The sequence below is a fragment of the Ictidomys tridecemlineatus genome, chromosome 7 (assembly GCF_052094955.1).
Source record: "Ictidomys tridecemlineatus isolate mIctTri1 chromosome 7, mIctTri1.hap1, whole genome shotgun sequence".
In the NCBI taxonomy this organism is placed as follows: Eukaryota; Metazoa; Chordata; class Mammalia; order Rodentia; family Sciuridae; genus Ictidomys; species Ictidomys tridecemlineatus.
Genome location: NC_135483.1, coordinates 160,691,213 through 160,716,772, shown reverse-complemented (window position 1 = coordinate 160,716,772; position 25,560 = coordinate 160,691,213). Strand labels below are relative to the sequence as shown.

General features: G+C 34.1%; 1 protein-coding gene across 1 annotated transcript in view; it reads left to right on the top strand.

Moving 5' to 3' along the window:
- Positions 1-25,560, top strand: part of Dnah7 (dynein axonemal heavy chain 7) — a 293,210-nt gene that overhangs the window by 112,806 nt on the left and 154,844 nt on the right. Inside the window, exons 23-28 of the mRNA XM_040294623.2 lie at positions 5,857-6,069; positions 7,101-7,210; positions 14,639-14,807; positions 17,229-17,331; positions 17,452-17,579; positions 22,648-22,860. Of these exons, the coding sequence (XP_040150557.2) occupies positions 5,857-6,069; positions 7,101-7,210; positions 14,639-14,807; positions 17,229-17,331; positions 17,452-17,579; positions 22,648-22,860 (936 nt within the window). The remainder of the gene's footprint in view (positions 1-5,856; positions 6,070-7,100; positions 7,211-14,638; positions 14,808-17,228; positions 17,332-17,451; positions 17,580-22,647; positions 22,861-25,560) is intronic.

The following is a 25,560-nucleotide window of genomic DNA, read 5'->3' as shown; positions in this document are numbered from 1 at the left end:
AATGTCTGGTATATTTATGTAGGTATGTCTTTGCATCTTCCATTTTGTACTATTGGTCTTTGATTCTACTTTTGTGCCAATACCATGCCATTTTTGTCACTAAAACATTGTAGTATAATTTAAGGTCTTGTATTGTGAAGCCTCTCACATTACTTTTATCACTGGAGATTGTTTTGGCTTTTCTGCACCTCTTATTTTTCCAAATGAATTTCATGACTACTTTTTCTATTTCTATGAAATAGAAATTGTAAGTTTAATGGGAATTGCATTAAATCTGTACATGACTTTTGGTAGTATTCCATTTTGACAATATAAGAACATGGGAGGTCTTTCCATTTTCAAAGGTTGATCATGGTGCACTATTTTAAAAATATGTTTATGTGTGTGATTTGCCAGTATGTTATTAGGCATTTTTTCATCTATGTTCTTCAGGGATATCGGTCTGAAGTTTTCTTTCCTTGATGTGTCTTTGTCTGGTTTTGATATCAGGGTGATATTAGCGTCATAGAATGAGTTTGGAAGGGTTTCCTCCTTTTCTATTTTATGGAATAAATTGAGGAGGATTGGTGTAAATTCTTCTTTGAAGGTCTGGTAGAATTCGTCTGAGAATCCATCTGGTCCTGGACTTTTCTTTCTTTGTAGGCTTTTGGTGGCATCTTTAATTTCATTGCTTGAAATTGATTTGTCTAATTTTCTGTCTTCCTGTTTCAATTGGGGTAGGTCATATGTCTCTAGAAATTTGTCAACATAGTCATGATTCTCTATTTTATCAGAGCATATATTTTCAAAGTAGTTTCTGATTGTATTTCAGTAGTCTCTCTGATGATATTTCCTTTTTCATGGTGAATTTTAGTGATTTGATTTTCTTTTTCTTCATTAGGTTGGCTAAGGGTTTATTGATTTTATTTGTTTTTTCGAAGAACTGATTTTTTGTTTTGTCTATTTTTTAAATTTCTTTTTGCTGCAATTTTATTGCTTTCAGCTCTGATTTTGATTATTTACTATATTCTAATGCTTGGAGGCAGGGCATCCCAATGATAGCAACAATGTATGCAAACAATATAGAGCAGTAGACTAGGTCCTTAGTTCTTATTTTAATATTTAGTATTAATTTGCATGATATGTAGGGATAGTGGGATCAGCAATTTCCATCAATAAAAATAGTATATAATCATGTATATATACTGGCTTAAAATCAAGCAATATAGGTGTTATCTATGACTTGTGTTTTATTAATTATTGCTGTGACATTGGTGGTAGGTGTAGATGTTATATACCTCAATTGGTATTAAGAAGTGTGAAGGATAAAGTTGAGTATGTGTAAAGAAGAGGAGATAGGAAGGTAGAAACATGTTTGCAGTTTCAAAGGGTGAATAGGGCAGATGCAGGGTTACCTAGGATATGTTGTGAATTTGAAAGGGGAAGGAAAAATAGAAGCATATAGAGGAGGGGAGAGAGAATGGAATTTGGGGGTCAAGAATAGAGAAAAGAGAGAGGGCAACAAGAGGAGATAAGAGAAGTGATAAAGATGATACAAAACAAAATCAGAAACCCTAACCCTCAAAATACAGAGCATGGAAAAATAGCACCTTCAAAAAGAAAACCAAAAAAAAAAACAAAACAAACAAACAAAACTACAATGACAAAAAAAAAAAGGAAAAAAGAAAAGAAAAAAAAAGAAAGAAAAGGAAAGAAAAAAGGCTAGAAATGAGGATAGAGAAACAAATATGAATATGTGCAGGATTCCTTGAATCAGTTAGTACATATTCAAATAAAACAAACATCCAATATGGAATCCCCAAAACAAAAAGCAAAACAGAACTATTACCACAACAAATAAGCAACAATACTACAACAACAATCTTGGTGAAATGTTAAGAAATTAAGGAGTCATATCCCCTATGGTGGACAAAATAGTCAGTGAATTCTGAGTTCACGGTCTGTGCCCACTTGGTTTTCTTTTTGTGGTATGTTCTAGGCATGGGAGTATGGGCCATAAATCGTGCATCCTTCCTTTTTATTGTGTTGCTCATCATATCAAAGGTTGGAGTTTAAGACTTCTGAATTTCCCTTCTTGGGAGATTCGTGTGGGTAGACTAGGCTTCAGGCTGATCCACCATGGAGGATGGGGCAGGTGGATCAGGGGCTGGTGCTGGATCCTATGGGCCAGCAGTGAGGCTATGTGCTGGACCTGGCAGGTGTGGTGGCAAAGCATCCACATGGCATGTAGGCCTATGGGCTGGCAGCTATGCTCCGGGTCTACTTGGCAGAAAGGTGGGCTGATGTGGGGGCTGGGGGTTGGGAGAATGAGGACTGGGGAGGATCCTAGTAAGTCCCTGGGACTAATGAATGCTGGACTGCAGAGGGAGCAGGGGACCAGGCTGGTTCTGGGATTGGGCAAGTGCTGGCCTGGTTAGGCTCTGGGAACCTGGAGGGTACCAAACTGGCTGAATGAGCAAGCTGAGAAGCAAAATCCCTCACATCCTCTCTTCTAGCCTTCCCACCTGCTATAGCCAGCCCTGTCAGTCTCCATGAGCCACAGGACTCACGGAGCTGGGGAGAGCCTGGTTCTCCTGAGCTTCTCTAACCTGTGTTCCCCTGGGCAACATGCTCCCAGTGTCTGACTTTCCACAGGTTTGCTAGGCTCAGAAAGGCCTATATAGACTTAGCTGAAAACTCACAAATCTGGCCTTCCAGTTTCCATAGGCTCCGCCATGCTGCGGAACCAAGATGACTCCTGGATCCGTCCTCCATAGATGACTGATAAACTCAGGGCAAGAGGTTTTTTTTTTTTTTTTTTTTTTCCAGATCTGATTAATGAGTCAAACAGTCTCTGGTTCAGCTAGGGCAGACTGCTGCTCCAGTCTCAGCATTTTTCACTCTAATTCTCAGGGAGATGGGAAGACTAGTGTTCCTGCAGCTTGAGTTCTTGGTAGCCAAGTTAGAAGAAATGCTGCCCCACTCTAATCAGCCATCTTGCCCCCTCCAGGGTTTTGCTGTTGTTGATTAAAAAGTTTTCACGGATACTGGGCTAGGGTTAATTATACATTATTATCCTGTTCATTTTTATTACATGATATTATATGGTGCAGGTCTGGAACCAGTCACTAAGAATGCCAGAATAGAAACTATGTTTTTCTCTTGAGTGGCTGCTACTATATTACTTACATACTTTCACAGCTAAGTTTTGTGGCATGAAATCAAACTTTTCATGCATCCTCAAAAATTCTTTTCTTTTTCATCTGCTTGTGATTTTCCTGTTTTAATCTGCCCTTCTCCAGCTATGTCCCTGTCATATTTCATCCAAGTTCTGGTCATTCAAGTTCTGTAGCAGCATCATGAGGAGTCAGTACATGCTTTAGTGTTCTCTAGAGTTAAGAAAAAAATTAATATGAGATTCTGTCACTGTAGGCTAGCATATGTTTTAATATTCCATATGTTAAGAGGTTTTTTTTCCCTTATGAATGAGCGGCTCATATGTGAAATTGATGACTTCAGATGAGCAGCAGAAGACTCTTGGTTATCTCATGGAAGACAGAGTGCTTCCATCTCTGCAAACACCCGAAAGCTGAGTGTCTTATAGCAAGCACCATGTTACACTGTCATGCTCCCAGAAGACCTGTTCACCCCAGGATCTGTGTTTACAATTATTTATTCAATGACTGTTGATTATAAAATTAGTCTGTGTGAAGCATTACAGGGAGTATAGAATAAATGGGAGAATTACTACTTCCCCAGAGCCCAGGATATTGTAAATACTACTATAATTTTGAGGCAGTGTATAGTGGTACAGATAGAAGAATCTAAGTATGATAGAATTGTGAGATATTAGGTAAGGTTTATTTTAGTTGAATATTATACTAATTATTTTCAGATTCATTGGCTCATAATAAAATTGTTTTATAGGGAATGAAATGTAACAAAAATGTTATCAGTGTAAATGATTTTTTTTCAATTTAATAAATCAAAAAAAATCATTGATTCATTTAACACAGTCCTAAAAAAACTTGGTTTATTATAATCTGAAGCTAAATTTTAGTTTTAAATCTGTTTTTCTAGGGTAGAGGAGTTCATTCTTCTGGGCATATAATTTGTACATATAATAAATTCAAATGTTACATTTTTATTTTGCATCACAATAGAATGTGAGAACTGTTAAGACTCTTAGAGATTCTAAATTTTACTGATGCTGAGGAAGCTAAGATACAAAAACTATCCTTACTTATGTATATGCTTGATATAGTTAAATTCATTAATTAGGTTAAAGAAATTAAATATTTATATGGTTAAACATTGGTGGAACAAAAGTTCATTTTTCATTTCTTAAGAAAATTACTAGCAAATTAATCATGTAAATAATAGAAATAGAATAATGTTTAAGCACCAAACCTTTAAATACAGAGCTGTCTTAAAAATAACAATTAAACAAAGATAACATAATTCAAGGAATAAGACAAGTGTCCTATATAGAAAAAACCTTCAGTCTCCAGATCTTATCTTTTAAACTTTTTTCATTCTTGGAAAGCCTTACTTTCAGTTTAATCTTACACTTATCAATGGACTTAAAAGAGAGTGAAATAAATTCTTCAGTGTACACTGTTTGTTAAAAGATTTTTGGAGTGGATAAAATGACCTGGTGAAACCTATTGACAATTTCCTTAAACACAGTGGTGTTCATTGATGCTAATTTGATTTTCATCCTAAACCCTCTTCTGTTTTGAACTTATTTATTAGATTGAGCTACCAGAAGAGAGACTCCAAAGCAGTCTCAGTCTTCAGAAAACTAAACCATGTGATGTTCTGCTTATTAGTATCTTAGTCCATAGCAAAATATGAGGCTGTGTACTTCATACAGAAAAGAGATCACAGTTTTAGAAGTTGCAAATCCAAGATTGGGCAGTTCTATCTGATTGGACTCCCATGAGGGCCTTCTGGTCATATCAAACATAATGCATGTATCATGGTAGGAGTGTGTGCAAGAGGGAGTGATCACACAATGCAATAAATAACAAGAGAGACTAAGGAGAGGCCAGGTTCCCTTCTAAAATACCAACCCATTCTCATGGGACCTAGTCCAGTCTCAGGAGGCCTGCATTAATCCCTTCTGAGGGTGATGTCCATGATCTAGTTGCTTTCCATTAGGCCCCATCTTTTAAATGTTCAACCACCTCAACACTGTTGCCCTGGAGACCAAACCTCCAGCACACGGACCTTCTGGGGACACACTCAAATCATTTCCAAAATATAGTAGTATCTTTTCATCTCAAGTGATATAAACCCCTTTCAGAAAATGTGTGTAAGAAACTTAGAAGGACTCATAGGATCAAAGGAGGAGAAAGAGTCAGAGTCTCAGGGCTTCATCATTGCAGTAGTCCCTCGTTCACCATCTACATCTATCTGCTAGTCACTAGCAGTTTTTTTCTGAAAGAGAAAGAAGACGTTCAGTATCTTCCTGAGGGCATATTGACAGTCTGCTTAGCCTAGTGAAAAGCAGCTTTTCTCTTGGTTGGATAGCAGTCCCTGGGAAGAACTGTGATTGGCTCTCATTAGGTCCCACATGCCTGCTTCATGTTGCCACAGAGATGGGGAATATTATAGACAGCTCCAAACAGAATCACAGAGAACAGAGAAAGGATGATGTATTGATATAAAGCACATATATCCACTATATCTTGCCAGATTGGACTTGTTTGCCTAATACCTTTGTAGTAGTAGAGGGATGTTATTTTAAAACTATCATATAGAAAATTATGATAAAATGCCAAGAATACCTTATACACATGCTAGTTAAAATGGTTTTGTTCAAAATTATTCTGATCACATTGGGAAATTGTATCTTACTTTACTTTCTTTAAGGCCCTTGAGCAATATTTGGAGAAATGTAACAGACAAATTGATGATATTGTCACTTTGGTCCGTGGCAAATTGTCCAAGCAGAATCGTGTTACTCTGGGAGCCCTTGTGGTACTGGACGTCCATGCTAGAGATGTCCTTGCAGCACTTGTGAAAAAAAATGTTAGTGATGACAATAACTTTGAATGGTTAAGTCAGCTGAGGTACTACTGGCAAGTAAGTGCTCCCATTGAATGTTATTACACAGCAATTTCAGCTCATGGCTTTTTAATTTGTGTTTGCTTGCTCACAAGGGAAATAGTAATGTAGAATTTCTTGCTGATGACTGACTATATTTATATAAGTGATTCTCCATATTGCAGAATAAGACAGCCAATATCTACATCTATATTTTCATATCTATGCTTATATCTCTATCCAAGAGTGTGTGTATATATACCTAAATGTATATATATGAAAATAAACAAATTTTTTTTAAATTATTCATTTAAAATTTTTAAAATGTTGGGATTAGTCAGTTTTTAGATTCCTAGTACATTCAAAGAATGTACAGATCAAACTTTCCTATCATTGATCAATGGCAGAATCTAGAGGAATGATCTGTAAGGAAGGATTTTATCAGGGTATATGGGTGGCTGGTGATGGTAATCATGACTGGGAAGGCAGGGAGAGCAGAAACAGTTTGTACAGTGGCCTGCTAAGCATGGGCAGAGAGAGGAGGTGACTGGAGAAATGCACTTGGAAGTTCTCAGCATACAGGCTTTTGTGGAAGTCTTGAGACGTATGAGAGGAAGACAAGAGGGGCAAGAACCAGCATCCTGGGAAACCATTTAAGTGTCTGCATATGGTGGTTAGAAGCTCAGGTAGTAGAGTCGTTGTTTTAAATGCCAGCTCCTCCTCTTACCAGATGTATAACCTTGAGTGAGTTCCTTACTCTAAGTATCAGTTTCCTCATCTAGAAAATGTTGATAATTATAATATTCATTCTATATTGGGGGGGGAACATTGAAAATATGGGAGAAATAAGGGACAAATTCTAAAGCATTCGATGGGAAAAATTAAAACCAATGACTTTAATTACTTCTCTTATGGAAACTAGCTTTTGAATTCTTCTGAAGCAAATGATAATTTTACAAATACATTTTACAGAAGTCTACTTTATGTTATTATTTATTTAAAATCTTGAGATCATATTGTTTAAAATGTTGTTATATTGACCTAATTTAATTTTGTCTGCTTTATCCTAGGAAAATAATTTAGAAACAAAAATGATCAATGCTGGTTTGCGATATGGGTATGAATATCTGGGTAATTCCCCTAGGCTGGTTATTACTCCACTCACGGATCGATGTTACAGGTAACCCCTTTAATATAAGGATCTATTGGTAATGACTTTCACTTCCCTTACCTACTAATTTAGTTAAGAATACAAATATTATCTTCCATATGGAAAATTTATCCTGTGTTTTTTTTTTTCTTAGACCTTTAATTCTCCTCTTAACTTTACCTTCTGTTTCTCTTTCTCTGCTGGTTTCTTCTTCTCAGCTTGGGCTCTCAATATTCTTGTTGTTGGAGTTGGTTTTGAAACTCTTCATCCCTTCTTTCTTCCTGAAACTCCCTGACTTCTTTTTGGTTTACTAGAGCCATCTTTTTCCTCCCTGAAATGTTGGTTTTCTAGAGTTCTATTCTCATGTGGTGTTTTATGTCATGCTTCATGGTTCCCTGAGTGTTCTTATCACATGCTCTCAGGCTTTAGTGGCCTACATCTTGAAGACTCCATATCTGTGCCACTCTACCATATGCTTTTGATTTATGTATCACATATATATATATATATATATATATGTAAAACATATACATTATATATATTATATATATAAAATATATACATTATATATATTATGTATACACACATATATATAATATACATATTATATATATATATATATGTATATATATATATATATATATATATACATATATATATATCACTGGATACCTCACTGCGTATCTCATAGGGACTTGCATTTATATTTTTTCCAAAATGTAACTGTCCATTTCCTTTTTTTAAAAAAATAGTACCTAAAGATGAGCTATGGAGGATTCAATGAAAAGGACAGGAACAAAAATCACAAAAGACTAACCACATCTACCTTTTTAAATGCAGGCTCTGAGCCATTTAGGCTTAAGTTGGGAGAGAAGGAAAGCTTTAAATTGGATGAAAGATATTAACTATTATATAAGACCTAAGTAGACTTTACTAGTTGGGGGTGGGGTGACACAATTCATTAATATCTTAGAATGACAAGAAAAACTAACATATCTACCCTAGATTTCATCCAGCAATGGGGAAAATATTTGATAAAATTTAAAATAACAATGATTAAAATTGTTTTCTGCTTACATCCTAAACCAGTTACTCAATAAACTAGTTAAAATTATAAATTTTTTCAAAGAAATTTAAAGACAAAGTTTAATTTAGTATTTGACAATAATTTGGAATAGGAACTTGAAGATAAAGTACTTAGAGCCCTTTATTATTCAGAAAGAGGATAAAGGGATTTATTAATTTTAGGCTTCATTGAATGAAATAGGCACTTTTAAGTCAAAGTTAGCTTAAAAGAATAGAAATAGAATCCCATATCATATCTCATATCATATCCATATCAGATGAGAAAATTGAATTTTAAAAATTTAATAAAAGATAATACATGAAAGGGGAAAATCAAAAGAGAATAAAAATTAAAACTTGGGGAATATAAAACCCCAAACATTATTTTCTTTACTTACCATTGTTTCTTGCTTTGCTTTACTTCTTTTAATTTTCCCCTTACTGTGTAACAACTTTTAGTCATTGGTTCAGTGAATATCTGCAAGCTGTTTTCTCTTAGTCTTTATATAAATAATGCCTCTCCCTCTCCTTTTCTTTCATTCTCTGTCTTTGTTCAATTATTAAAATATGTGCTAAGTATAGAATTGTAGGTGAACAATAATTTTCCATCAGACTTCCAAAGATAATATTCTCCTGGCATCCATCCATTGTGATTGCTGAGAAACCTGTTATTTTAATTATTATCTAAGTAAATTTTCTTTCTCTATTGTAATTTTCAAAATTTTCTCTTTATTGCTGATATCCACTGTAATGTTATTAGATGTGAATTATTTTTTCCTTATGTAGTCTTTCATGTCCTTAGTTGAGGTATCCTGATGGACCAGTTTCAGATTTATCTCTGAGGAAGGGTATATGGTTTTCTTTTGTCCAAATGTGCATTATTTGCATTACTTATCTATCTTACTTGGGAATTTTTTCAATTCATCTCTGTCTTCATTTATAGAAAATTCTCAGCCATTGCCACACAAATTTTGCCTCTTCACTATTTTCTTATACACTTCTTTTTTTCTCTGCCTCTTAAATATTTTTTACATTTGATATCTATATCTCTCTGGGTGATTTCCTCTAGTGCATAGTTCTGTTTCCTTATGTTTATTTTAATATTTAACCAATTCACTGAGTTTTCTACATTTTTGTTCCTAGAATTTCAACTTCTCTCTTTTATGAAATTGGCTTATCTCTTTGTGTTTTCTTCTCTCTCTCTCTCTCTCTCTCTCTCTCTCCAACACACACACACACACATATACACACACATACACACACACACACACACACACACACACACACACACACATTTTCTGGTGTCCATTACTTTCTATTTAAAATATCATTTAGCAGTCCACCAGAATACCAAGAGGGCAGCATGCCATATATTTAGTGACACTCATAGACCTTTGTCTACCTGCTTTTGTCATTGCAAGTCTGACTGAACTTTGGCACCCACCCCCCTCCCATTTTACCTTTGAGGTCGTTTTAGTACGTGTTGTTTCTTCATGTAGTCTTTCATGTCCTTAGTTAGGTGTCCTGATGGAGCAGTTTCAGATATATCTCTGAGGAAGGGTATATGGCTTTCTCTGGTCCAGAAAAAAGTTTAAGGTTAGTTTTTTATATGGGTTCACATGTGCAAGTAATTGGAATTTGAATCCCCTCCCATCAGTGAATGATATAGACTTCATGGTGCCCTGCATAGAAGATAAGCTGCTTCTTGGTTGTTTTTTGTCTTTCTCCAATAGGTTACTAGAATAAATTTACTTCTCACTTACAGAAAGGAAGCATTTCAAGACTTCTAGATTTATATAAGTGGATACATTTCAATTCTCCACCTTGTCTCAATTCTGAGAATTTATTTTCTGTGTCTATGTAGGCATAAATACATTTGTGTTTATATGCAGATCCTAAAACAACATAAACCTCTGCAGCATTAGCATTCTCCAACTTTGCGTTCCCTCTTTGTTGGTGATTTCTCTTTTATACTTTAAAGAAAGGCTATGTACAGAAGACTTTTAAAGCTAATAAACAAATTTAGAAAAGTTGCAGGACACAGAATCAACATTCAGAAATCAATAGCTTTCATATGCTGTAGTAGTGAATCTGCTGAGAAAGAAGCTATCCCATTCATGATAACCTAAAAACAAAACAAACAAACAAACAAACAAAAAACATTGGTCATAAGTCTAACCAAGGAGGTGAAAGACCTCTACAATGACAACTATAGAACGAACACTCAAGAAAGATATTGAAGACCTCAGAAGATGAAAAGATCTTCAATGTTCTTGGGTAGAGAGTTAATATCATCAAAATGTTCATATTACCAAAAGCAATATACAGATTCAATGCAATTCCCATCAAAATATCAATGGCATGCTTTATAGAACTAGGAAAAATACAGCCCTAAAATTCATTTGGAAGAATAAAAGATTCAGAATAGCCAAAACAGTTCTGAGCAAGAAAAGTGATACAGGTGGCATCACAATACCCAATCTCAAATTTTACTAAAGAGCTAACAAAAACACTATGGTATTGGCATCAAAATAACATGAAGAACAATGGAATAGAATAGAAAACGGAGACAAATTCACATACTTACTACAGCCATCAATACTTGGCAAAAGGGCCAAAAATATATGTTGGAGAAAAAAACAACCTTTTAAACATATGGTTCTAGGAAAACTGAGATCATTTAGATCCATATGTAGAAGAATGAAACTAAATCCCTATACCTCACCCTGCACAAAAGTCAAATCAAAGTGGATCAAAGATCTAGGAATCAGACTGGAAGTTTATAGCAACTGCTAGAAGAAAATATAGAGTTAATACTCTGTCATATTGGTGTAGGTACTGACTTCCTTAACAAGACCCCTAAAGCTCAGTCAAGAATCAATAAGTGGGATGCCATCAAATTAAAAAGCTTATACAGCAGAGGAAATGATTAAGAATGTGAAGAGAGAGACCATAGAATGGCATAAAATCTTTGCCAGCTGCTCCTCTGACAGGGATTAATATCCAGAATAAATACAGAACTCAAAAAACTTGACACCAACCCCCCCCAAAACCCCTAAACAAACCAAAACAGCCAAACAACAACAAAAACACAACAAACAAATAATCTAACCAATAAATGGGCAAAAGAACTAAACAGATGTTTCTTAAAAGAAGAAACAAAATACCAACAAACACATAAAAAGTGTTCAACATCTCTAGCAATCAGAGAAATGCAAGTCAAAACTACGCTGAGATTTAATCTCACTTTAGTCAGAGGGCAGTTATCAAGAACACAAAAAAGAATAAATTCTGGTGAGCAGTAGGAAAAGGTGCACTTATACATTGTTGGTGGAATCACAAATTAGTACAACCACTCTGGAAATCCTTATGGAATTCCTCAAAATGAATGACCCAGTTATCCAACTCCTTGCTTTTTGTCCAAAAGAACTAATAGAAGCATACCATAGTGATACAGTCACTTCAGTATATATAGAGGCACAGCTCATAATAGCCAGATTACAGCACCAGCCCAGATACCCATAAATAGGTAAATGGATAAAGAAAATGTGGTATATATACACAATGGAGCTTTACTCAACCATAATTAAGAATGAAATTGTAGCCTTCTCCAGTAATGGAGGGAAATGGAGAATTTCATGCTAATTGAAATAAGCTAGACTCAGAAAATCAAGGTCAAATGTTTTCTCTCCTGTGTGGAAACTAGAGAAATATGAGGGAAAGAAAGTGTGGTGGTCAGGCCTGGGAGATAGGATATCAAAAGATATAGGGAAGATAAGTAGAGTAGAAGAAGGAGATTAAGAAGGGAAGGAAGGAGAATGAGAAGGAGAAGAAATGTAGAATTCATTTTAAAAATCACATTATATGCATATGTTAATGTATCACAGAATTTCACCTTTAGGTATATGTACAAAGCACCAATCAAAAATGAATGAGTCTCGGGAGTCTCAGGCAAGAGGATTGAAATCAGCAAATTAGTGAGGCCCTAAGCAACTCAGTGAGACTCTGTCTCTAAATAAAATATAAAAAAGGTCTGGGGATGTGGCTTAGTACTTAAGTGCCCCTAGGTTCAAACCCTGGTACCAATGAATAGATAGATAGATAGATAGATAGATAGATAGATAGATAGATAGATAGATAGATAGATAGATAGATAGATCTAAGTAAAAGGGAGGTCAGTAGAGTTAAGGATGGAGAATAGAAAGAGGGAATGGGGATGGGAAAGGATGGGAAACAAGGACTGAAATGGAGTAAATCAATTTCCATGCATATATGACTTTGTCAAAATGAGCCCAACTTCTATGTATAAATGACACTGTAATTTAAAAACAATAATAAATGTTGGTGAGAATGTAGAAAAAGGATATATTCATACATTGTTGATTGGACTGTAAATTATCACGACAGCTCTGGAAAGCAGTATGGATATTACCCAAAAGAATAGGAATAGAACTGCCATATCAATCACTTATTCCACTCTTTGGTGTTTATCCAAAAGAAATAAAATCACTATAGTGTAGTGATACAGGCATATCACTGTTTATAGCAACTCAGTTCAAATAACCAGGTTATGGAACCAGCCAGGTGCCCGTCAACAGATAAATGGATTAAGAAAATATGGTGCATATACATAATGGAGTTTTACTCAGCTTTTTTTTTTTTTTTTTTTTGAACACAACAGAAATTTATTGAATTAATTCAGAAAAGCCACACGAAGGAATGGTGTAGGGAATGTGGTAAATATGAGTTTAATTATAGAAGTTTCCTGGGGTGATATCCATTTATGTGGTGGCTAGAAATGAACAATTAAGCTCAAGGAATATGTTCCTTCTACAGTCTCTAGGATTCCCAGAAAAGGAGGGAAAGAATGTTTCCCCTCCAAGTCTTGCTTTCATCATTTAAAAAAAAAATTATGATAGTTTTTATGCATGAAGAGAAACAGTATTGTTAGTGCATTCAATTACATATTGAATCTCCCCTCAGATCCTGACTTAGATGAAGAAGCAATCATTCAAAATTTAAGATTACCTCAGAGATTTCCTGAAGGACCCTTACTGTTGATTTGGCAATGCTGGAACTAACTCTGCCTCGTTGCCTTGTAATGTACATATTCCCTTGAACCTTGGACTATGAAATGTCTATGCTGTTTTGCCACTGTATATTTGATGAACTAACTCTAAGAGGACCTGGTCTTTACCCCAAACTTAACTAAAAACAGCTTGGAGTTGGTTTGTAGGTTTGTTTGATTTTTACACTTTTAGTTTTCTGCTCATTGTCTTCAACTCACAAGAGGCGACTGAATCAAAATCTTTGTCTTAATTATTCTGAGTCTTTTGTTTATTTCTTTATAATGCACCAGTGGCTTATAATTTTATTTCTTTTCTTTCAATATATTTGTAAGTTTGTTGCCATCAGTGCTTCTTAGATTATAAAGAAATGTTGTTACAGTTTCTCAGAGCAAAACTTTTCTAAAGCCAGAATGTGCGTTTCTTCTATTAATCTCTCTGGCTGAACCATTTTTTCCCTTAATTTCTCTCAGCTTTTTAAAAAATAGAAATTATGACATTTGTTAGTAAATGGACTGAACTGGAGAACATTATCCTAAGTGACGTAAGTGAGACTCAAAAAGTCAAGGGTTGAATGTTTTCTCTCATATGCAAAAGATAGAGCAAAGTAAGGGAGCAGCGGGGTAGATCTCACAAAAATAGAGGGAAAATCAGTGGAGTAGAGGAAGGAGTTTGGAGAAGAAGAGAGGTGAAAAGGAAGAAAATGTGAAATTCATTTGACAAAATTATGCTATGTACCTATATGAATATACCACCAAAAATTCCACCTTCATGTATGTCTATAAAGCATCAATTTTTTAAAAAAAATGATAAATAAATAGAAGGTTGACGATTAGAGTAGAGGAAGGGGAATAAGAAGAAGGAGAAGGCGAGGTAAAGAGGAATCACCAGAACTGAAATGAGCAAATTAAATTTTTCACATGTATGAGTATGTCAGAATAAAAATGTATCATGTATAACTATGTTATCATGTATAACTATGATGCATTAATAAAATCATGAAATGGCCATGTTATTTAAAAGTTACTGATTCACGAAACTTTTGTATATTCTTATAGTAAGGGAGCTGGATTGTTCAGGGTCACCTGAATTCTCCATTTTGACCAGAAGTCAGCCCTGAATTTTAAAAATGAATTTGTTCTAAATTTGTTGTATATTACAGCTATTTAGAAGTAGAATAGAATAACAAAGGAATGTAGTATCAGAGATTTGGGAAAGCTAGTAGGGAGGAAAAATGTGAATTTGGTTCTCAGTTTTTTTTTTTTTGGCATGTGCATTTTCAAAAATCATTTTATTTCTTAAGGGATGTCTATTTCTTCTATTTCAGAACCTTATTTGGAGCCCTTCACTTGCATCTTGGAGGAGCACCTGAGGGTCCAGCTGGCACTGGAAAGACAGAAACTACCAAGGATTTAGCAAAAGCGATAGCCAAACAATGTGTGGTTTTCAACTGCTCTGATGGGTTGGATTATTTGGCCCTGGGAAAATTCTTTAAGGTTTGAATTGATTCTCCATTTGTTTATAATAGGAAAATTTACAGGAAAGTTGTTTACAACATAATTAAAATGCAAATAAAAGCTTTCCTGTATCTTAAGAAAAGGTAAAAATTTAAGCACTGCCTCAATACTTCTCAGGGGAAGTAGGGTTCTACTTTCTGTAATTTTCAAAATTCATTTTAAAGTTTTGTTGAGGATGAGTTCTGCCTCCCTCTCCAGCCAGTCCCTGCTATAGTGGGTCATTGTTACTGATAGGAATGAGTGAGTGAGTCCTTAAATAACGTTAGGGCAGGTAACAGTTTGAGAACTTCTACACTGTGTAAAGGTTGTAGGATTTAAAGACTTTTCACCTGTAGATCTTGTTATCAGCAGATTCTATGATTCAGTAAATTACCGAATTATAGGCACATTCTAATTAATCTTTTTCAGTGAGCTTAAATTCTGTTTTTGCTTTCTTGTTTTGTTATTTTTTCTTATTCTGTGTCAGATTTCTACTCATAGGTGTGTAAGACTCCAAAAGATCAAATTAAAGATTAAAAGAATTAAAGTCCCTGTTTATAAACACATGAATGTCTAGTCCATTCAGTAGTTCATTGATAGATCTTGCTATTCTTTAAAATATTAGATGGTACAATTGAAGACAAAATAATCCATTTGGGGTTATGGGTTCTTTATATTTATATATTTTTATTTTCTGTAATTTTCAAAATTCATTTAAAATATTCTGTAGTATTTACTTTTATATATTTTTCTTTAGAAAACTTAACATGAGGGCTGGGGTTGTGGCTCAGCAGTAGAGCGCTTGCCTAGCATGTGTGAGGCCCTGGGTTCGATCCTCAGCACCACATGAAAATAAATAAATAAAAATAAAGGTATTGTGTCCAACTACAACTAAAAAAGAAGTTTAAAAAAAAAGAGAAAACTTAACATGAATAAACTAGTGGAACTGGGATGTTGCTCAGTGTTGGAGTGCTTGCCTAACAGGCTTGAAGCCCTGGCTTCCATCCTTAGATCCCCCTTGCCCAAATTAATAAATTAACAGAAAAGAACATAGAAGTTCTGCTCAATACCATAAACTGTTTTCTGACTAATATATCCTGATTATTTTATAACAGATTTAAAGTTTTATAGTACTCTATGTTTGTGATACTAAAACAATTAGAATAAGAATTAAAAATAAAAGTGAATCAAAATTATAATAAATAAGAAAACATTTAAATAACATTTTAGTTCATCCTCTAACAGTATACAAAAATGCTATAATAATTATTTAAGAAATGAACACCAATTTTAAAAGATTCTATATGTAGATCGAGTAGCCACTGTATTCCTATGTGTTGAAAAAAATTCTGGTATATTAACAGTTTTTAATATATATTGTGATAGTCATAGTTTGATTCAGATTTACACACTTAATTAAATTTGCTTATGATAATTTAATTAATTATATGGATACTTTGTTAGGTTCAGACTAAATAATGGAGGTAAAAATAAAAAAGACATTCTCATTATTAAGAACCTCGAAATCTATATAACTGAATATGTGACTGAAAGTATTCTGTTCTGCATTATTTCTAATCCTTTTACTATATATCATGCATTAGGGTTCACAAATAGAGTCTTCTCTAAATAATGAAAATTGATTATTCTTTGACATGCATGGAGTTTATGTTCAATTCAGTTTGGTTCAATAGATGATCTATGTACAAATTCAAGATCAGACACTATTAGCTGTGTGGGCTTTGCCAATTATCAGCATCTCATATGGTATATCCTTCGTTTCCTTGCATTAAAGGCATCTGTAAAGTGCCATGCAGCATGCCTCTACCCTGACCACTCATGTGCACACCTGATATATCAAATGTGTGTTCTTAACAAATATTTATTGAATTGATATTTTTAAAAAGTAAATTTGAATATTTGATTTTCCAGTTTTTCCTTAAGATCAATTGGCATATATTTTTGAGGTACCTGTGAGTTAGGATTATACATTCAGGCCCTAAATTATGTTTGTTGGTTATTAAGGTGCTCAGACTACAAAGCAGTTTCATTGGCTACAGAAGTCATCTCAGGTAGAGGATTATTACAGTCTATTCTATTGAGTCCATATGGTAAAAGCAAATAAAATGAAATTATAAATGAAAATAAAAACGGCTTTGGAATTATAGGAGTACATCTAAATACCAAAGGATACACAGGAAATAAAAAATAAATTGGAAAAATTTCCAGTTGATCAAACTTTTTATTCATGCAGAATAATGAATTAGTAATGAAAAAATAAGCTGTCTTTAAAGATAAAAGTGAATAAGCAATTTCCTTGATAGGATATTAAATCCTTGAAAAGATCAGGTGAAAATGCAACATTTCAATGTAATATTCAATCAGATAAAGTTGAAAAATTTCATTACTCTTTTCTCCCAGGGACTGTTATCTTGTGGAGCCTGGGCTTGCTTTGATGAGTTTAACAGAATTGATTTGGAAGTGCTTTCTGTGGTTGCTCAACAAATCCTGACTATCCAAAGAGGTAATGAACTAATCTGTCATTTTATTATGTGAAAATAGAAGAAATATAGGAGGTAATGAATGGCATAAGCCACATTTATATGGGGTTTTGCTAAGTCATTTCATTCTTGATTATCCACAGGTATTAATGCAGGTGCTGAAATACTAGTGTTTGAAGGAACTGAACTAAAACTTGACCCCACATGTGCTGTCTTCATAACAATGAACCCTGGATATGCTGGGCGATCAGAACTACCAGATAATCTGAAGGTATGAAGAATATAATGATATCATCTGTTTTCTTTTCACAATTTGCAAAGTTAATACAAAAAGAAAGAATATGCTACCCTAGAATTTTATGTAAAATATTTGCTTTCAGGCATGACAATATTTTATTTAGAAAATTGTTCTAGAAGATAATCAAGCTTTGAGTAAAATAAATACATATACCTTTAGAAAATAAATATGTATACAAGGTTCAATTTCCAAAAATTTATATTTTTAAATAGTGTTAGACATTTAAGTTACTTGTCGTTTTCCTGCATTAAAAATAATGTCACAGTGGGTAGTTTTCCTTAAGGCTTTTCTCTATTTAAAACATTTCCAGCTAGAGATGAGCAGTATACTGCTAAATTGCCTTTGAACAGAGGTTGGGACAATTTATTTTCCACATCAATCCTCAATTTTCATTAATATACTGCACTATTTTTTTAATTAAAAAACAGAACACTGCCTTAAGAAAATAGACCAGAAGCTTCACTTGAGAGTGTGTACACACACACACACACACACACACACACACACACACACAAACAACAATACCTTCTTTGATTATTAGTGAAATATGACATTTTCTTCATATATTTTTAGCCATTTTATATTATTTTCTGATGAATTGCATATTATGTCTTTTGCATAGTGTACAATGTTGGGGAATAGTGCAATGTTGATTTCAGTTCCCAAACCAAGCCTTCTAACCACATTCCATGTTTTCCACCATTCACTTGTTTAGACTGACAGCTTCTTAAAGTAAATGAGCAATTTTTCTTTTTCATCAAAAACTTTTGATATGACAAATTGCTGCCAAGTATTTTTGTATCCCTATGTTACATCCTTTTATGTTAGCTTAGATGTTTTAGTACTTTGACATAGTGAAGGAAGGCATGATTTTAAAATGAAAACCCAGTACATCCTTTACCTGAAAAGTGTTTTGTGACTTTTCATTGCAGTTTTCTTTTGGAAAGCTCATTTCGTAGCAGTGTTGCTATTCATTCCCTTATGTTACTCTTTTATTCAGTAGGATCAACCTGAATGCATAAATATTTATAAAAGCAGGGAAGGCAAAAATCTGTGAGAAGCTAGTGGTGGAATGCTGAGACCCATTATTGGTTGAATCTGTCAATGTCCCATGCAGACATTTTCAGAGTGTGCAAGTTGACACATGTCAAAATATTCTTGCGTGGTTCTTAGGATATTTTCCTTCTATATTAAGCCAAAAGTTGTTCTCAAATTTGATAGATATTGTTGTTGTTCTTGCTGTTCCTCCTATGGCGTTCTCTTTGATTAGAGCTGCTACAGAAAATCTGTTTCAAGTATATACGGAAATACCTAACAAGTCTGAAATGAAAGAGTTATAGATTCCTTAAAACAAAAACAAAACCACAAAAACTAAAAGACAAAAAGCCAGCTGGTCCTTACTGTTACCAGTCTTCAGAATCATCCTTGAAATCTTATCTTCATTTGATGATTCAGTTAACCACCAAAATCCAGGGATTCCATCTCATGAAAGTCTTATAATTCCTGCTGATCCTGGCTAGGCCTGCTGCCACACCTTGTTTTCACCCCTCTCAGTCTTCTTTTGAGTATCTTCCTGGCACAGCTCTCTTTTCACCAATTTCTTTCCCAGTGGAACTCATCATTACTATGTTGCCACTGTTATCTATCAAACAAAATATAATCATATTATTTCCAGACTTAAAACCTGCTGAGCTCCTTCCTGCCTAAAAAATAAAATAAGGTTCAAATTTCTTAGTGCAATCCATGAGAGCCTTGGCCTTAGGGCCCAATGCACGTGTACTACCTTTTGCCTACATTAGACTGTTCCATAGGGCCTCACTAGTCTCTGAATGCCCAATGCCTTTCTGCATGCTCTTTTCTCTCCTTTGAGTGTTCTTTTCCTGTTAGATTAATTTATACTCATGTTTTGGGGGGGATTGGCTAACTTCACTTAGCATTACCTTCTCCAATGCCATCCATTTACCAGCAAATGCCATGATTTTATTCTCTTTTATTGCTGAGTAAAATTCCAATGTGTATATTGCCACATTCATTTTGACACTTGTTACATCTAGATAAAACCTTCCTAATAGAACAATTTCTTAAGCACAACTCCACTTTAGAGAAGCTATATTTTAGATTGAAGCTATTCTGAGGAATGAATATTTAATGATCCTTTCAGAAGAGTTAAATGGTAGAAGCCATGGTAAAATGGGCATGTTCTAGATCTCATGTCCCAGAAGCCAATAAACTGATACCTAGCTTTCCAGAGAGCATGTGGAATGAGACATTCTAGTAGTACTGTAAATCCTGAATTTCCCATTTTACTCAACTAAAATCAAACTGATTCCTGAACAGGTCAAGGTAATTTTGAAATTTATTTCCAGGCCTTAGAAAGAAATAGTTAGAAGTTACTGCATAGTGGCACCCTGTCCTCCACCAATGCATCTTAATTAAGCTTCTCTAGAGACCCTCACCACAGTTGTACTTGTTAACAAAATATCAGTCAAGATCTTTACAGAGGGCTCAATGTGGTTGGACACCCTATTTCCTATTGCTCTGCTCTATCTTGCAAAAACTAAATTTAACTGCAGATTTGATGGATATACTTTGCTTTTGTGGTATATCTTGTAAAATCTCCCCTGATTATTCTAAGAAATGAGACAATAGGCACCTTCTAAGAATTCCAGGGAAAAAAAATTGCTTCTATACTTCTATGTAAACTTCTGAAAAAGTTATAAACCTGTAAGCTCTTCCCATCACAGGGTGTAAAGTTTAAAGAATTGCTAGACTTGGCGTTCAGAGAGAGAATTTGTTTTAGGCAGAAATCCCCTTTAGACTAGCTGCAGCCAACAAACCTGCTTCCTGCTAATTCCTCTAGTGTCCAGCCTCTTCTGTCCTGCATCAATTGCTTGAAGTTTTTTTTTTTAATTCCACCAATTCACAGGCCTTTGACAGCATACTCCAGGAAGTAGTATTTTATGTAACAGCCTTCTTCCATAAATATCACTAATTTCTACTGTGATAAACATGAAGGGCTATGCTCACATTGGTTACATGTGTTCGGATTTATGCACGTCCTGGAATGGTACCGGTATCTATGTCTTTCTCTTCCTTTTTTTCCTTTCTTTTTTTCACTCAAGAAGTTATGCGATTAGCTAAGCTAGAATCCAATTTAGTTTTTTTTCCCCTCCAAAGTGCTAAATTTTCCTCAAATTTAGCGCTACCACTAACAAATTATTTCTGACACATCCAAAACCAAACTATTTTAGGTCAGTATGTCATATACCTTGTTTTGGAGTCCTTCTGCAGACATCTTGTCTGATATTTTGTTAATAAGAACACTTGTGATGAGAGTCTCTAGAGAAGTTTAATTAAGATGCATTGGTGAAGGAGAGGGTGCCACTACACAATAACTTCTAACTATTTATTTCTAAGGACTTGCTCAAACTGAATTAGGCCTCAAACTGTTTTGATCGGCATGCTTTTCTCTGTGATAAGTAAGTACCAATGTTAAATATTTGGTGGAGGTCTCCTAATAAGTGGAACATCATGATAAGCTCTTGAAGTATCTTTACTCACTGATTTTTTGTTTGCTTGTTTTTGCTTTTTCTGGTTCTTTTGTACCAATGTGTATGTTTCATAGTGTTTTACAACCATATTGCTACTGTGCTAGGAGAACATGAATAGGAATATGAGAAGTATCTTGGGTGGTCAGAGGAAAACTTACAACACAGTACTAGGTGTTGATGCCAAACTCAAATAGCCATTTGTACCATTGTAGAAGGACTGTGTCACCCTAACATAGCCAGAGACTGACTGACTGATTTGCAAATTCAGTCATTCTCTTTTATTCAAAAGTAGTTGTTGAGAACTTACACTTTTAAAGAGGTACCATCTGGATTATTCTCCTTCATTCTTTTTTATTTTCTCTCATATATATAGAACACTTAAGATTCTCTAAAGTTACTTGCTCAAACTATATTTTTGACAATTTCTTTTTTCCATTCTCTAATGCTAATCTTATTGATAAGTCAGTACTAAGGCCTCTGACTAGTAGTTTACATAATCTATTGAAAGGGGCTTGCTTGATACAAATCTTTTACTTGTTCTCAGATGTGTAAGTGTCATAATAGAGCACTTATGCAAGATGTTCATATTTATTTTTATCTACCTTGTGTGTTGGTAATTCAATTAATTTCTGAAGATATTTACAAAATATATGAATACAATTACCATTCACTATTGCCATTCATTATAGGGGCTTTTTATCCCCTCAAGAATATTATTTTTCTTTTCTGTTTAGTACAAGAAAGTTATGTTTTAATACATGAATTACTGAAACTTAAATTTTCATATTTATTCTTTAAATATCTATTGAGCTTTCTGTTTACTTACCATACATGACATTTATTTGCCCACAATATTTAAAACACTGTGGGAATAAATTACCTTTATAATTTGAAAAATTGATTTATCTCTAATAATAGTCATCTAATGACTTAATTCTAATTTTCTTCCATTCTTATGTTTGCAGAAAGCACAACATTACTACAAACTCAAAAAGGTTCAGAATTTCCCAATATATGTCATTTATCTAACAAAGTCTTGTTATGAGTGGTTATTTGATTAGCCCCAGATTCTAAAATTAATTAGATTCCTAGATAACCTTGCTTGAAGCCCCATCTCCCAACAGTAGGCACTTTCTCAAACCAGACCAGATGAGAAGTCCAGCTTTTGGACATCCTGGCCAAATCTGATCTTCTTTTCCCTATGATATGTTGTTTCCCACAAATAATATAACATAATTGATACTTAACATTTAAGAGAGAAAAAATTTATATAGTTAATGATATGTTTATTATTATATCCAAAACTAGAAAGCCAATTTTTAAAAATGTATGATTTGAGCATTGTCATTTAATACTTGTTTAATAAGTATTATTTATTGTTGAATAAATGTTAAATTGTTGCATAAAAACTATAAAGTTGTATATGGTATAAAATAAAGAGTATCTTAATGATCTTTTTGTTCCAAAGCACCTTTTGTATGCATCCACAGGCTCTCTTCCGGACAGTAGCAATGATGGTCCCTGACTATGCCATGATTGCTGAAATAGTCCTGTATTCCTGTGGCTTTGTCACTGCTCGGCCACTGTCAATAAAAATTGTGGCTACATATCGCTTATGTTCAGAGCAGTTGTCATCTCAACATCACTATGACTATGGAATGCGGGCTGTGAAGTCAGTGCTGACAGCTGCTGGGAATCTAAAGGTAGAAACTTGAGTGTTTCTGACTCATATATTTCCCATTTGTAAATCTGAGGTTTGTGTGTCTTTATAGAATAGAGTTCCAATGACAAATTGGTTTCATGAGTTAACTAAAAAATTAACTATTGTACTAAAATAATTTGTTATTCTGTAAACATGAAAAATAAATTTTTATAGCCATTTTATAATAATTTCTAAAACCTAAGATCGTATACTCTTAGTGACTTGAGTTCTATTTCATAATTTTAGATATAAGAAACTGGGTACTACAAGGAATAATATTGCTTGATGCTGAGAAATATTTTTAAAGACTTTCAGTCTATAAAACATATACCCCTTTAAAGGAAATAATGTATAATTAATAAATATATATAAAAGGTCCTAAACACCTTCACTTAATATAATTACCAATTGTAGCCAACTGTGGACTAGTGGTGATCAATTTGTAATAAAATGTTTGTACTTAAAAATGGCCTAAGTAACACACACAAATATATATACACAGATACACATGTATATATAGATGAAAAACCCAAATACTTTAAGACTTGATTAGAAGTATTTTGTGGGATCGTGAAATATAAATGTACATTAGTTAGTTCTTTAGGAAGGCAAGATAGAGGTATATTTAGGAGCAAAATATGCAATGTGACCTTGGAGCTTACATAATTTTCCTGTTCATGATTTGAAAAAGATATAGATTTTAAAATCTATCCTATGTGATTAAGAGCAATGGCATGCATTTTATCTTCTATAATAATGTTATTGAGAATGCTGATATATAGTGGTGATACCATTTCACATTAGCCTAACATAACTTCAAGTCTTTGTTTTTTGCAATAAACAAAAGTGCCTAGGAGCAACAATTTGTATTAACCTGGCATGTCAATATTACTATGCGGTCAGATAATAGGAGAGATAATGCATTGTTGGTGTGTATCATCACTGAAATCTTGACTGTGGAATTGAGCTATTAGAGTTAGGCTGCAAATGAATCCTGAAAATGAATCCTATCATTCTTTGTAGAAGCTAATTTAGAATTGTTGAATGTTTTGGCTTGAATATTTTGAAGTTTGTTTCTATTATATAAAGAGACAATTTAAATAAACATTTGCTTCCAAATAATAGTCTCCCAAATAACAAAACAGACATCTGATACTTCGTAATTTATTTGTGGTTAGATTGAGCAAAGACAAAACCCTGATGGCCAGGATTTGTTTTGGCAATAGGAGCTCTAGAGATTCAGAGATGGCTGAACCTGACAGCCAGACAGCCTTGACTTTGTAAGACTGAAGCCACTATAGTAAGAACAAGACATTTATTTGGTATAAAGATTTTAGAGAAAAAGGAGAGGGTTCTAGAAAGAAAAGCATGATGGCCAGAGAAATTTTGGAGTGAGATGGTATCAGAGTTGGGAATAAATAATTCTGGAGTTAGATTTCTGTTAATTATGTGAGTGCTATCATAGGCACGAGTAACAAGTTCAGAGTTTAGTCAGATGCTTAGTTAACTTTGGGTAGATGGTTTGGAGTAAATGTAAATTTTCTTAAACACCCTCAACTGAGTACCTTACCCAGCCATCTCCACGTTCTCTATGGGCTGACACATGTGGCACAGTGAGCTACAGCTAGCAGCATTGCACTTCTCTGCCCTCCCACTTCCACTTCTTTCAGAAAAGCTTACCTCATTCCTTACCCAGAGTCGGTTTGCTGGCTTTGTATCTTTGAAGCCAGTTGGAACATATTACTATTATTATGTCATTTAATTGCATGGTGGAGAAACCAATGATATATATAAACATGAAAAGAAGAAAAGTTTCCTTTCTATGAAAGCTGAGATTATTGTTTAAGAAAGATTCAGTAGAGGTGAAATGCTAAAAAAATTGACTTTAAATTGGATGTGGATGAGAAAAATTTGTAAAACTGAAGGGCTTGGAAATTTATAAGGATGACACACTTAAATTATTATACAAGTAAGTATCTTTGAAGACCATTATCCCCTTCAAAAAAAATGAATGACACAACTGGATGGAATAGATGATGCTTTACTGATACAATTTTTTTTGCAATAAATAAAAAAGGGTGCAGACCTCAGATAGAACATTAATCTCTATAATATATAAAGAACTCAAAAAATACAAAGGGAAAAAAAAGAATAACCCAATCATTAAATGGGCAAAGGAACTGAAAAGACACTTCACAGAAGAAGAAATGCAAATGGTCACAAATATATGAAAAACTGTCCAACATCACTAGCAATTAGAGAAATTCAAATTAAAACAAAACTGAGATTTTATGTCACTCCAGTCAGAATGGCAGTTATCAAGAATACAAGTAAAAATAAATGTTGGTGAGAATGTGGGAGAAAAGGTGTACTTATACATTGCTGGTAGGACTGCAAAATTGGTGCAACCACTCTGCAAAGCAGTATGAAGATTCCTCAGAAAACTTGGAATGGAACCACCATTTGACCCAGTTATCCTACTCCTCAGCATATACTCAAAGGACTTAAAAATCAACATACAATAGTGATGTGGCCACATCAATATTCATAGCAGAACAATTCACAATAGCTAAGCTATGGAACCAACCTAGTGCCACTCAATAGATGAATGGATAAAGAAAATGTGATACATATCCACAATGGAATATTACTCAGCCCTAAAGAAAAATGAAAATATAAGATTTGCTGGTAAATGGATGGA